This window comes from Tympanuchus pallidicinctus, unplaced genomic scaffold, assembly GCF_026119805.1.
Source record: "Tympanuchus pallidicinctus isolate F22 unplaced genomic scaffold, pur_lepc_1.0 scaffold3, whole genome shotgun sequence".
Lineage (NCBI taxonomy): Eukaryota > Metazoa > Chordata > Aves > Galliformes > Phasianidae > Tympanuchus > Tympanuchus pallidicinctus.
In genome coordinates this window covers 31238379-31254087 of record NW_026294747.1, presented here as the reverse complement: position 1 = coordinate 31254087, position 15709 = coordinate 31238379, and the positions used below count along the sequence as shown (strand labels likewise).

The window sequence follows — 15709 nt, the reverse complement described above, 5'->3', positions numbered from 1 at the left end:
TTGCATTGTGAGAAAATAATCTGCTAAAGACATCAAGAACCAATATAACCAGTAGCTCACAGAATCAGTAATCCAAATTCAAATTGCAAATAACGGTGTACACACACAGTGTACACTTACTGCTAAAGTAAAATAAAGTATATTACCATACTTACAAGCCATATTTAACAAGCAGTTAATAAACATTGGTCACTCTGAAGGTAATGCCTCCCATTTATTCCCATGGAAACTACAACAGATACCAAAAGCACAAGAATACTATTTGATAGAGCAAATTGTCAGCTACAAAACATTATTTTTCAACACAATCACCACCACTAACTGCATTTTTGCCAGAGATGAACAAAAGCCTGCATGCCACACCCCTAAAATCTGCGGAAGTGATCCATTGCTGTGGTCACCACTGCAGAAATGGCACCAGTCACTGCCTCGTTGTGCTCACATGCACTGTTTGATCTCCATAAACATTCAGCAAGTGTTTATGAATGTAAATGGGTGATGTATGTTTCACATGTAGGAATTCAATGACACATCTTTGCTCCAGACACACTTCATCGATGTCATTTTATCAGACTGTCACTTTGTTGCCATATTTTATGTGGCAAAAAAATACAGCAAAATATTGGTGGGAAGATTCAGCCTCTACTGTCATAGTACCAACATCTCCCTCTGGCACTGAAGGCCATCATAATAAAATAGGAGGTAATACTTTTGGAGCAGCCTTTGTAAATTCATTCTTCTATTTTGTATGTTGTTTTTTTTGTTTGTTTGTTTTTAAAGAAGGAGTAGATTGATTGAGACACTTAAAACAACTTAGACTATAAAGGAAAAAAATATTGCAAATTCTCAGAATATTCAATTTAACCACATCCTCCAGACTTCTCCATAAAGCTAGCCAGGAAGAAAGCTGGATGGATGGATAAACCAACAACAAGGTTCGGATCTGGATGACTGTTGTAAAATGAATAAATTAGTTAGGAAGAGAACTGTAATTTGTAGCACTGACATCTATTTCACTTAACTTGCATGTATCAATGGGAAGCAATTACAATTCAATTAAAATATTCACTTTTATTACTTTACTGACTGACCTTGAAGTTAATGCCTGCTTTATTTAATTGCATCATCTATGAATAAATGTTAACCCTAGAATGTTATGCCCCATTATTTTCAAAGCATTTTAACTCCCCAACTGAATTACATCAGTCAATTTATAATGTCTTGTCAAGAAAGCAAGTTGGGCTTTATTTCTCTGCGATAGATCAGTACATGACAACATAAACACTTTGCAAGATTTGCTATTTTTAGCAGTACCCAGTAAAACAAGCTTTGCTTTCACCTCAACTTTTGTTTTAATACAAAATCAGTTCATGATAGTACAAATTGTATAATCATTTCAAATTAATGTGTACTCCATCTGCAATTACTGACAAATCCACTGACAGGAACAGAATTCTTGAACCTATCAACATTTGCAGAACTCTTGTGCACAGTCACAAGACACATGTTGTAGAGAATTGCAGCAACACAAACACCAGGGCAGAAATTCAGGGCTTTGTTTGGTAGTGAAAAAGATCTATAAAAAAATGTTACTAAAAGGCATTTTGTTGATGTTAAGTTACTTCCAAATGAGCATAGTGAAGGGGAACTACGTGGTACCACTTGCCTTTTTCACAGCCATTAAAAACATATCAAGTTCCATTTTCACATTTTGAGTAAATAATGATTAAGTAATGATTAGTTTTAAGAAAGAGTGGTGCATAAATTATTTCTTACAGTTACACTGAATCGATCTGTAATTTTACTAGTTGGAACAGAGACTGTAGGACTACTGTTGAAGATAAAATCCTATACCTAGTGTTCAACAATTTTTTTCTAAACTAGGTTAATCTGATATCATCAAATTTTAAAATTCAAAAGGTAAAATTTTATGAGATAAAACTCTTCATACTAGCAATATTAATTTTGTCTGTAATCTCTTGTGAGTTCTTAACAAAGTTATTTGTATTCTATTTACATTCAGGTTTCAAAGCAACTTATATTTGTTTCAGAAATAAAAATCTCAGTAATTCTGTCAAGAAATTTTGTATTAGTGGAATATTTTTACATGTACTTTTAAAAGTCTAAAAGGTTCATAGTTTAAGAAGACATTGTGGAAGAAGAAAGGATAAACTGTTGTTTTCAACTCCATTTTTCTTCTCTGATCTTTCAGAACAAGATGTTATATAGCAAATAGTTCAGCGTGCTGAAAACACTGCCCCAACTAACTTCCCTTCAGGAATCTCCATGAACTTCAGAGACATTACAAACTCGTTTCGTACTTCTACTAATGTATGGTTTTCCTCATAGAAATCTGTTTTCAGAGTTTTTAAACTTTGGCATACTGAAATGTTTTGAGGAGAATTAGTTGTAGGTACCAGCTCTAAACATGTTTTTTTTTATTTTATTACTTTATTTCATTAAAAGAGCTCAACTGCCATAGTTGGGATTTTTTTTTAAAAAAAGTTCTTCTTTCCTTGATAAAAGATTCTGAAATTTCTGTGCTTTGAACATTTGTAGTGCTATTAAGCTTAGAAGAAAGGAATTAAAAATTGATTCTGTGGCATGAACAAGTGCTTGAATTTGTTTCACTGTCATTAAAGTCATCCCACACAGACAATTTATAAAATGTTTAAGATGCACAGCTCCCAGATAAATCAACAGGGACTTCTGGAAGAGCAAACTGATAGACTGCCTGCAAAAGGGCAAAAGCTAGAACAGAAATGAAGAATCAATTTAGACAAGCACACATAGGAACCTGGAAAGTATCACTGGCTCTACACACATACGTATTTAAGGGTTTGAGCTTAAGCTCTGTTTCAGCACCAAATCTGTGTTGCAGAAATGTATTGAAAACAAATATTCCTCTTAAAACATCAAGGAAAACTACAATTGTTGAGGACAAATTGCTCTAACTTCATGACATAAAATTAATTTCAACTGCACTAACAGAACTGAACTTCTGTATAAATGGCACTTAAGTTTTAGTGTCAATTCTTGTCTCTGCAAGAATTAGACATAGTTAAATGATTTAAGTAAATTAAAAATAGATAAAACTCTATTCTCAGTTTTTACTGAGGACCATACCGTGAAGAACCTTAAAATTCCTTCTAAATATAACCTTCCTCTTCCTCCTCCTTCTCTCGCTTCAAGTTGAGTATTAGAGCTTTTGCTGCAGTAGAAGTTTTAGAACCTGGTATAGTTAGAAGCAGTACATAATGTTACCAAGAATAAAAATGGAATCTGTCACATGCAGATTCTACTAGCTAATTGTTGTTTTAATCCACACAGCTTGTCCATAGAAGAAGGATGTCAAAACTGCATCTTATGATTGTGGTATAGTACACTGTCTCACACAAGCAATGGATATTTCTGGAACTTCAAGTGCACAAATACACATTATTCTATCTAGTTTTATTTTAACTATTATTGAATGAACTCATTCTAACTTTCTGGGACTTCCACTGAAGGGAGATATATTTCAAATACAAAAATATCATGCATCACACAGGCATCTTCAACAACAAAAAAGAGGCAGTGCGTACAGATATGCAGAGCAATCCTTTTTTTTTTTTTTTTTTTTTTTTTTAATTGCTTAGGTTTGTGTGGAGTATTCTTCTCTCATCATTAGAGCCTCCAAAACACACTCAAAAGGAAAACAAGCTAATGTACTTATCAATCTACAGGAGGCATGTGAAGAGGTCTTGCTGACAATACTCTTCTTGCATGCAAGTGAGAGCAATTGGTATTCCATCTGGAAAAGCACACTATTCTGAGATAGAAAACTCTTGCCACTGGCAAAGTTTATGGTATTAATTTGTAATGGTGGATTTAAGGAAACATACTAAACTAATATTCATTTACTTGCATAATTATGCGTTTTCTACATAAACCGACAGGCTTTACCTTGCCAATACTGGCACTGAGTTAATAGAAAACAGGACAAGGTAGGTGTACATGTATGCCAGCTCTGATGAATGTCAAGCTCAAGTTACTGATTTGCTTCTTGAATTAACATCTGTACAGTGTACAAGCTAATGCATTACCCTTCAGAGTATTAAATCTGCTATTTTTAATATTTTCATTGCAGTTTAGCTTTGATTATTAATCTGAGAGGCAAAAAGTTAAACTGTATCTTAACTTCTTTGCCACTTGATATATTAAACAGCCTTCATACCTTAAATTCACTTTAATAAGGCATGCAATTATTAAAGCATTACAGAATGGCCCCAGAGCACACAAGCTCCATTAAATTTGCTTACATCCAATTACATTTGCCTGAGGCAGGTGAGAAATTGACTCTGATAAGATCTTTCTTTTACCTGTAGCCAAAAAAAAAAAAAGGAAAAAAAATTTCACAGTCATTTTCTATCTAATTGCTATCTACAAGTATTTATGGCATTTGCTCCTCAAACAAATAGTCAACAAAGGACTCATTGAGAACTAACAAGTCTGTTTTAAGTTTCTTTTTCTTTTAAAAGGCTGCAGAATACAAAGGAAAAGCTAATCTTGCTTCAGGGATGAGGCAATAATGTCTATTTGTGAAGCAGTTTTATCTCTTGTTTAAATCACCTGTTTTCTTTAATATATTTTAGATAAATTATAAACAGTACATACTTGTTCCATTTTGGGGCCATTGTTTGTTAGCTTATTTTTCCTAATTTGTTCCCTTTAATTATATAAAATAGCCTAAACTCCATGAAATATAATTTTGATCAGAAAAAGCACACTGCATATTCTTGCTGTCATACCTTTTTAATTCTTCAGATTAAGGAATGTAAGTATTTTATTTTACAAAAAATAGAACAACTATCCAACCTAAAAAATTTTACATGGCTTGAAATTTTTATTCCCTTAAATTTCTTTTTTTTTTTTTTTTAAAGAAGTGTAATACAGTGGAAAACAAAGCATTTAACTCCGATGGTCTCCCACAAATTCAGGAAAATTCTATTAAACTGCATCACTTGCTATTTTTCTGTGAAGTAGGGAACATGGCATTGCTAAAATTTCTAATCTCACTAATAGATCCTATATGAGACTATCACAGTGATAAAGTAAAAAGTTGTTAAAAAACATTATCACCTAAAGAGAAGTGAATAAAGAACAATAAAAAAAAAAAATCATCTTTAAAAAGTCATGGATTTTACCCAAAGTCTAAATGGATTATAATTCAATTCCTGGTTGATATTTCAGTAAAAACAACTTTGCTATAAATGAGTACTTTAAAGAAGATGGACAGACCTTAAGAATTTAAGGTGATAATAGTCCAAAAGAACAAGCCATCAGATTTCTAAGGCAAGCTTATGCAACTCTGTTTTTCAAACATATTGTATTGGCCACCAAAGCCATTGACACTACTGAATTGTAATAGTAGCCATTCTTCGGACCAGTGGACCACAGACCCTCAGTCAACTCAGAAAAGAAATGGTCCTTTGGTCATGTTACACATAAAACGTCACCTAATATTTTTAAATATTGCAATATTGCATAAAGCCTGAAATGAATATAGTGTACCATATTAATCATATTCCATATTTCTCAGCCATGTTTTTATGTGGCACATAAAACATGTCATTCAATAAGACCTGCTATAAAACTTCACTTGAACTCTAAACAAACAAATAAACAATCTTTTGATTTGCTCTATTATATAAACCTCATATGACATATCTGACAATGCAAAGATATTAATATTCTGGTGCACTAAGAAACTATAGTGTAAAAGTTACTCAGACAGCATGACTGTTCTTCAGCTATACTGGTTTTGTTTTTTGTTGTGGGTTTTTTTTGTTTGTTTGTTTTTTAATTTCTTTATGCTCGTAACAGCTTTTATTATCCAAAAAGGTAGAACAATTTCTCTGTTTTTTTTTTTCCTCTTATGTTGTGAATTTGTTCACTGAAGTTTTAGTAAACAACACTGTTCGGAGTCTGAATACATACCAAAAGCTGCCACTTTTATGATTATGGCTTCAATGTTAGATGATATCATTTCTTTAAGCAGTATTTCCTCCCTCCGACGCCAAAGGTAAGCTAAAGGTTGAAGATTAAGTCTTCTGCATCTAAAAAAACCCAATAACAACAAAAAATGAAAACAAGCATTATATTTTTGTACAGAATAATTAATTTAAAATTAAATAAAATGATAAAGTCCAACATTAAAAAAAAAAAAAAGAATCTTGTTCCGACTACACTAACCTACATAAGCTGCAACTCATTGATATCAATAAATTTGCAGGGGAACATAAGGAAAACTGAAAGAAAATGCATTACTTAACCTTTATAGATGCAAATCCATTAACATCTTAGGAAATTATAACTTTTTTATGAACACAACTAAGGCAAGAGTTACTATGAGATAACTGTTGCACACGTTAGCAAATAAAGTTTGTTGCTCTCAAAAAATCTGTGATTTGGATCAACAGCCAATGAAGAGAATCACTAATGGGAACATTTACAGCTTGAGTACAAAGTAGTAACTCGATAATGTAAACTTAATTATTTGTTTACAAATATATATATCATACTGACATAGTATTTGATTATCATAGTAGAGAATCACTACTTTGCAGTATTGATGGTTAATCCTTCTGTTAGTTGTCAAGTACCATCAGTTGGTGATAAAGTGTATAAAGCCTATGTTCTGGAAAATTTAAAAACATGAAAATACAGGGACAACAGGGACTATCTCAATGTGCAACAACAGAAGGAGATGATAGTGCCTTCTACTGGGATACAAGCACCATGGACCAATAAAAGATATTGAAAAAAAATTAGCTCAATCCTTCCGACAACTGATGATGACTGAAGAGGAGCAATCTCAGCTGCTAACCCTTAAATGAGGGCAAGGAGGGGCAGGCCCAGAGTCCGCCCATTCTAGTCACTCACGTGCAGCTGAGCTCCCTGGGTTTGCCATGCCTCTTCACCTGATGCTCAATCATTGGTTCAGGCCATGGCCTGCCAATTCCACTGCACTCAAGTAACTGAAAAGTTTTATTTATTTGTCACTTAACACTGTTTAATTAAAACATGGGATATCCCATCACTACTAGCATTGAGAATTTGTAGTTAAATGGATTTCTATGTTGATACCTACATTCATAGTTAACACCCATGTAAATCTGATTGGTTTTGTGATTGTTTTCAGATATTTTAATAGAGAACTCAGTTGTGAAATTACTAGAAACATTTAGCAACTCTGAATGTCAAGGAGTTCATTTAGGTGCTCAAATTCAGCTTATGAATTAGCTGAATCCAAGTAACTGGGATGATTTCTGTAAAAAACATTTGCAAAGAGTAAATCTTCAAATCAGTATTAATAAAATCTCTGAAATATAGTGATACTACATCAATCTTTCAGCTGTAATAAAAGATCTGAAACCCATAATCAACAGAAGCCATCCCTTCTAAAACATCTAGTAATATGACCAGGTCATTAAAACTGACTATTGTTCCTTTATATCAGTACTCACATTGAATGTTATGGAAAAGAAGATGAAAGGAGCTATTTCTGACTGCAATTTACCTCTGTAAAGTGTAAAGAAAACATCTGTGCTAGGTAACTTGCTGATGTGAGCAGAGCTGGCATTAAATCAAATTCAGGTTCATAAAGTGTTTCACATATTTGCTTGTATCATCAACAAATAAGTAATGGACTCAGGAAATCATAATTCATATTTAGGCTTTTTTTTTTTTTTTTTTTTTTCATTTCTGAAGCATAAATTTTTTTTCCATACCCAAATCAGTCTGAGTAACACACAATTTTCAAGAATTCCCATTACATAATTTTTTGTTTTCCATTTAGACTTTCTGAAGTATCACAATTTATTCAAGCTTAAAGAATATGCACAGCAGAAATATTACTGAAAATTCCAGATTAACAATTATGGACTTCAGATTTCAAGCAAGTAATGGAAGATTGGTGAATAAGGACTGTCTTCCGTTTCATTCCTGATAACAAGTTACAAACTGCTCCCACTTTAAAATTTTGTTGAAAAATACATATACATCACCACTGGAATTGATATACACACACACACATACGTGTCTCTGTAATTGATTTCAGCTGAAGCTCAGTCAAAGACTGAACCTATTTCAACTTGGAGAGTAATCCCAAACTCTGGTATACTTTCTACTGGATTTTTACTAATGACATGTATTACATACAATGCTAATAAATATGAAATACATAGTTTCAGGGGAAAAAAGGAAAAAATATACTTCATATTAGCAAACTGAATGAATTAGGTATCACAGAACATGAGAAATAAAATCATCTGTTCCAGAATTTGAAGGAAAACAAATGAACAAAACACTTTCCAGTATATCTATGTTAATAAAGATATAACGTGTTCTTACACATCTTCAACTCGAACTCTCTGGTAGTCAGAAAGAATAGCTCCTACAGACACACCCTCCACTGCTTCTTTGTCCTGAAAGAAGAAAAGGAATAATAATGATAAACATTGTACACTGGCCTGAAAAATAGAGTTTGAGTACTTCTATCAGAAGAATCAACCAAGACTAAATGATTTTTCTTGTGCCCAATAAATGGAACAAAGTGGGCTGCAATGCAGATTCTACATAGAAGAGAGCAATACAGCTGACCTGCATGATGGTTACGACTCCAGAGTAAGCAAGTATCATTCTGCAAGGAATAATCGCTGTAACTAAAAAATACCAGATTTAACAGTCTATTCTAACACTTTCCTGACACCCTGAAAATGACCCACAATTCTTCACTATAACTGAAATGTCAGCTATCCTACCTACAAATAAATCAGTAATACATAATCATAAAGTATAATCAAAATGTTAGCATTTGTCATAAGAAATAGCACAAGAATAAAATATGATAGAATATTTGCATGGAACTTAAAATCACCTACAAATTGTAATAAATAAATAAATCAAAGCTTTCCCAATACATTGTCTCTGCAGCCCTGTTTTATTTCAATTACTTAAGCAGTCCTTTATTTTTTTCTTGCGAACGCATTGAAAACGTACATATGTAAAATATTTCGCCTTCTTAAATTCCTTGGGTTCCAGTCAACATGTTGGACTCACTTCCTTTCTTTGACGTTACTCTAGACACAGATGCTTTGTTCTTTCAACCAAGGTTAATTGTAACTATACAAGGTGAGTTATGTTCTGGAGCTGATCAGTTACACATCAACCCTTTGAAGCTTGCAGAAAGACTACCACAAAATTTTGAACTATATATCTATGTACAAATTTCAAAATCAAACCAGTCTAGGAAATCCTGCCATAGTACTGAACTAAAATTCTCCAGAGTCTTAATAATTCTACTTTACATTTGTCTGGATACCTCTTCTTCATACTCTTTATATTAATTTCCGGAGGTGTCCAGTGCTAGGATGAGAGGCAGTGGGCACAAACTGGAAAACAGGAGATTCCATCTGAAAATCAGGAAGTACTTCTGTGATTCATTGGTGACAGACGACTGGCACAGATTACCCAGAGAGACTGGGGAGTCTTTTGGAGATCTTCAAAAGCTATCCAGACATGGGATGAGGCAACCTGCTCTTGATGGCCCTGTTTACCCAGAGGTCACTTCCAAACTCATCCATTCCATAATTCAGTGATGATAAGTTGATTCTATTACTGAAAAACAATAAATTGCACCACTCCTAGAATCTCAATGGATTTCCTACTCATCAACTCCACCTGCAAAGAAAGACACAGAATGTCTTTGCACTCAGATTTAATTAGGAAACAATTTTCAGATGGAGGAGTATGTACACTCTTTCTCCTATATGAAGCCTCTTTAGAGCCTTCAAATTAACCACCTACAATTCTCTACAGAGCTGTTTTAAAATAAAGGTGACATACGCAAAATCCAATAACCTTTCTTCAGAGTCAAGCAGAGTAAAAAATAATACATCAAATAAACATCTCAACACTCAACGTGAAGTTTGCTTTCACACACACAAAAAAAAAAAAAGAAATCAAGACATTTTCTTTCTTTTTCAAACATATTTGAGTAATAGCACCCTCAGGAAAATTGATGCAAATTACTAATTAGGTTAATTTAAATTCACAGTTAACTTTTAAGTCAATTAAATATTAAGGCCAGTGAATAAAGTCATTCTGAATAAGGGTGTCCAAAAGAATATTTAATGCTGTTAAATAATCCCTTTTGGAATTATTGGATTAATTTGCTTGATAATCTATGGGAGAAAAGCTCTTTTTCTATGTAGGTTTTCTGTATGACAGGAAAGAAGAATCACCACAGCAATGAAAAAGACTGCTAGTGTTCAGAATTATTCAACATGGAAATGCTTTATCAAGAGTTCCTTTTGCTGTTCTTTTTTTCCTTAAAAATTAGAAAAATACAAACACTAGGCTCTTGAACTTAATTTATAGCTAGCCCTATCTTGTGTTCTTTACAGATCTGAATGAATAATGAAAAAATGTCTGAAGTACTATTATACTAAACAAGTTATATTTTCTAAATAAAATGGAAAACTCAAAAAATGGAATCACAATGTCTTTCAAACCTACTTCTTCGTACCTGACAAATGGTACTTTTTCATTATGTTGTAGAACATACAGGGCTCAGTGTAAACAAACATTGGCAAAGGCTGGGAAGAATTCGCTTATTCTACTTATTGAGATTACTGGATTATTTTTTTGTTTGTTTGTTCATTTCTATTAAATTAACAGCAGTTTGCACACTACTAAACAGAGATGACTGTAATTCTACCTTTTTCAGAGTCCTTTACAATACAAACTTTGCCAGGTAATAAAAATCTTCATGGTCATGCAGTACACAATATTAACTCTACTAAACCATGAGAGTAATGCCTTCTAAGAATTTCCACAGACTATATAACAGATACTAAGAGCACAATAACACTGTGTTCAAAAGTAGATTTTCAAAAGTTTTTTTTATAAGACTGAGATGTATAATATCCATCATTAATAGAATGTTGTATAGAAAAAAAATCAGTTAAGAATTACAAGAACTACATTTTAAAAGTACTTTATAAAAAAAAAGAAATTTTCCCTCCTACAAATTCCAAGACTGAGATATAGTCAAACTTTTCAATAGAGAATGTAGTAATACAAATAACTCCTGCAAGTGGCCTATGTTTATGGCCTTAGAGTTCTTACTTTTACCCTTTGGAAAATGTTAGTCACTTCCGTGGAACTAAACTCTGAGATCTTATAATCTCACAGAAAGCAAACAGACTTTTTCAATTTTCAAATTTTCAAAATTATTTACATTTAAGAACTCAGAATAAAAGTATAAATTAAACAACTATTTTATGCACATATTTTTAAAGGTGTTGGTTTTTTTTTTTTTTTTTTTTTTTTTTTGAGTATTAGCATCAGCAATAATTTTTAAAAGCAGAAGAGCTCGCCAATTAAGCAGATTCACTATGCTGCCAATGCTTATTGGTCCTGTTTTATTTCTATGCATGCCAGTTGCCTGAAGTAGCATTATGCTCTAAAGGAAACCACTTCATAACACAATTTAAAGTTACTCTGAACTCTTACTCTTATTGTAATTTTGAACAGAAACAGTTTGCCAACAACCTTTTATATTATACTGTCATCAATTTTTATAGACAATAAAATTGTAACTGTTATTTTGCTGTTGTTGATTTGCTAACAGGTTCAGTTGAAATATTCATGGCTTTCCTAAATGTTTCTTTCAGAAAGAAATTATTCACAAATGAAATGTTCAGTCATAGTGTCTGCGTAGACAATAGTAATTAGGAAACTATTTTTAGGGTATATTTTCCACACAATTGAGGAAAGTTTTCATTAAAATTCTCACTGAATATACCATCATACTGTTTTTGTTTTTGTTTTTTTGTTTTGCATCTATTTATCCACTAAAACAAACAAACAAGGAAACCATGTGTTCAGATATTCTGAAAAAAGTCACTGCTTATCATTTAAGTAACAACTTCTACTGCTCAAGATACAAGTGGCAAACTATCCCACAAACCAATGGTTTTGTATCTCATACATACACTGCATGTGTAGTCTCAAACTAGATTAACTTCCAAGGCTACATATGATAAATAAAAATATCATATATAATTTTCCATACACTTTTATAATACATATGCTTTTTTTTTCCTCATCAAAAAATAAAATGTTTATTATTATAACCATGATATTTATTATAGTGCAGTGACACCTCTTCAATTACACCTAGCTACAATTAATCTAATGAGTGGAGATACATGCGTATGAATGCATATGCACACATACACAAAAAAGTATATATTTTTACATATACATGTATGCAATACATATTGAAGTTAGTAATGAACAGAATACTGTCATAGCCTGCTTGCTTGCAAGCTATATTAATTCTTCTTTAATATTCATAAACTATTTATTCTGTATTTATACTAGTTTATTTCTTTTAATAATGCATAAGTTTTTCACGATCTTTTGAAATGGCAGTACTTCATGCCATATTTCAGTTCTGGTTAGCAGAACTGAAGTGTAAGAACATCTAACAGGGAGCTATTCACCACCATCACTTTTAATTTAGTTTTTCTGCAAATACATAGTTCCATCACTATGCAGACAGCACAGTGCCACAAGGGGAAACAATTAACTACTGATAAACTTAATATAGTTAATAAATGATTTGCAACAGAAGAGCTAGTTAATATAAATACATTTATCTCACAAAAGGGTATAAATTCAATTATCTTATTCTGTACATTTCAACAAATCAAGACTAGAGCAGAACAAATTCAAGAAAAAGTTACTGAAGTGTAACAATCTTCATAAATTCCTCAACTGGACCAAGTTTACAGCAAAACCTTGCTGTAATTGGTATTTAGCTCAGCACTTCAAGCACTGAAAGAAACCTAGTTCTTCAATAGATTCACTATGTGGCACTGGAATTGTTACTGGACAATTTGCAAACAGAATTTATTCCAGAAAGAAATTCCAGATTTAATTGTGACATAGCTCAGATAGTACACTTTTTAATATGTAATCTAAACATGTTTGATACTATTAAAACATTTTTACAAAACTCAGCTTGTGTAAAGAAGCCTGAAATCTGTAGGGAGTATCAGGGATTAGCATTTAACTCAAAAGCCAAGGAAGCAACTTTGAGGAAGAAATATGTTAGTCTCTGTGCCATAGAAAGGGCTACAGACAACATGAAAATGTTGGATGAAAATTAATATTAACTTATTTTAATTATCTCATTAGTACAATAAACCAGTTGAAAGTAAAAATACATTTTTGCTTCTCTGGAATTTCTGAGCAGTACAGAAAGTATTTATGTTCAGCACAATATGTTACAAAGTATTATATCACTACATAAGGTGATAAAGACAGGCACTAAATGCAAACAGAAACACAAATACATGCTAACAACTATTTATATTCTATTATTTAATATTGTAATTTCTCCCACAAAACTAGCAATACTCATTTTAAAGGCAGATATGAAAATGAAGTTTAAAAAATTAGAATAAATTCTTGTTAGTTGGAGTATAGCTTGCTTTTATATACAAAAGATTACAAGCTTTACCTATAAGTGGAATTACATTACAACTACAACACTTGTTGTTATCACCAGACTATTCCTATTCATAGCATTCATGAATAATAATCTTCATAATCAATCGTGTTAGAACAACAGATAGATCTTTTCAACTGTAACTGTATTAAAGTCCACAATTTCTGTTTAAAGCTTCCTAGTTTTGAAGATTTTATAAATAACATGATTTGAAATTACTGCCTTTTTCATATAATAAAATACTTGCACTTTCCTTTTTCTTTTAGAATATATAATGAAAAATTAAACAGTTCTGTGAAAGCTCCAAAGCATAGCTGCCATGAGTGTGCTTACTGTTAGGCTGCTGTTAACATGGCTATGTAGAACCCATGTATAAAATTGAAAAACTACTTCACAGCTGACATAAAGAGAAATGTAAAATAATCTAAGCTAGCACACTGTGATTTCATTTCTGATCTTTTTATTCTTATTTTAGTAACTGAAATGCAATTAAGGATAGTGATAGTAATAAGTAACAACGTCTACATAAGTGCTGTAGTACACAATATCAGTAGAGGTATTCCACTAGTGAGTAAAATATTCATTGCAGTGGTATTAGTACTGAGGTTTTCTTTAATTTCACATTTTAATGTCTTTACCTGACCTTCTCAGACTTCAGCAAAATGAAAATTAGTGCTAATGTTTTCTATTTAATTAGTACATTACAAGCACTGTAATTATTAGTGGGAAATGTTATATTAATGAATGTAAAACTTAGCAGTAAATTACCTCAGAGTTATTATCAATTTCCCAAGTTACTGCTTCTTAAGATAACCCTCTCCCTATGGTCCTTCCAGTAATTTTTCTTTGCCTGATAAACATGATGATTAAACAGCACGCAGTGCAAACCTTTGATACTTTTTAAATTAAATCCATGCCCAGCCTAAGGGCTGTGTCTGATTTCAACTAAATGTGTCAGTTAATCAGATAAAAAATTATCAGCAACTAAAAGAAACAGCAGCCTTAGGCTTCATCAGTGCCAGAGAAAGCTGAACAAAATAAGACAGACAATATCACATTATGAGTAAAGGTTACTGCTGAGCATATAATGGCATAGAACTTTTCACCACATTAATGATGTCCATCTTAAACAAAACATTGCACACAGCAGTCAAAAGAGTACCAAAGAAAGAAAAAGTTCTAGATCTGTGCATATAGATGCCTGTTTATATGGATTGCAAGAAAGCTTGAAGACTCTCACTGACAAAAATGGGATAATATTGTTAAAAATTTACTAATTAAAGGAGATCTATGTAACACAGTAAGTATATGAAGAATGGTTAAACTACTTAATCTTTAAGAAAACTGCTTCTTACCTTCATCAAAAGAGAGTTTATGGCCAAGATACACAATAGATTATCTCAAAATAAAATTGCCTTTCCAATTAATATCCTCTTTGAAGCTTGCATTAGTAACAGAAAACGTTATAAGTGTTTAAGTGTTTAAGCTTTAGCGTAAGGTCATTTCTGTCTAGATTGCAACTATCTGTCATTTGGAAAAATTTCAATGAAAGCACAACATATTTGCAGGTACATGACACATAAGTACACATTAGCAACAAGACTTTTACACTTCTGCAAGTATTTGAATAGAAGATTCTTAAATACAAGATATTACTTATAGTTTATAAAGCATTCTAAGATCAGTGATTACACACATTTCAGAGTATGTGATATTTGTAAGCATTAATATGTATTTCAGAGGCAGCAGCAATCTATTAAAGACAGTAAAGAAACATCCTTGTAACCATAAAATAAAGGTGACTGTGAGAAGCCTACTGGCTCCTAAGCTTCAAAACAGGCTTCTATATCCACAAAGGGGATAAATTAAAAGCCTATTAATTAATAAGTTCCCTTGCATAATTAAATTATTTTGAAAACTGAAGGTCAAAATTTCATAAGCATTTTTAAGATAGTCCCTTAAGTGGAAAGCTACAATGGTAGCATTCAGAATTTTCGAGGAGAATGGGATATTACACTTAGGAAATAGCAAATTCAGTATTTTCATTGAGCGGAATTTAAGTAGCAATGCATTATAACAGGAGCAGAGGTAGTAGATTGTGTGTGATGGTAGGTAGTAGATGCAGGAGAAAGTGATTATCCTCTT

At 32.2% G+C, this 15709-nt stretch overlaps 1 protein-coding gene across 9 annotated transcripts in view; it reads right to left on the bottom strand.

Moving 5' to 3' along the window:
- The window catches only part of DPH6 (diphthamine biosynthesis 6), a 178132-nt gene that overhangs the window by 127931 nt on the left and 34492 nt on the right, over window positions 1-15709 (bottom strand). For all 9 annotated transcript variants that reach the window (XM_052693900.1, XM_052693908.1, XM_052693901.1 and 6 more), the window contains exons 4-5: window positions 8395-8468; window positions 5980-6098 (exon numbers count right to left, since the gene is read on the bottom strand). In XM_052693900.1, the coding sequence (XP_052549860.1) occupies window positions 5980-6098; window positions 8395-8468 (193 nt within the window). The remainder of the gene's footprint in view (window positions 1-5979; window positions 6099-8394; window positions 8469-15709) is intronic.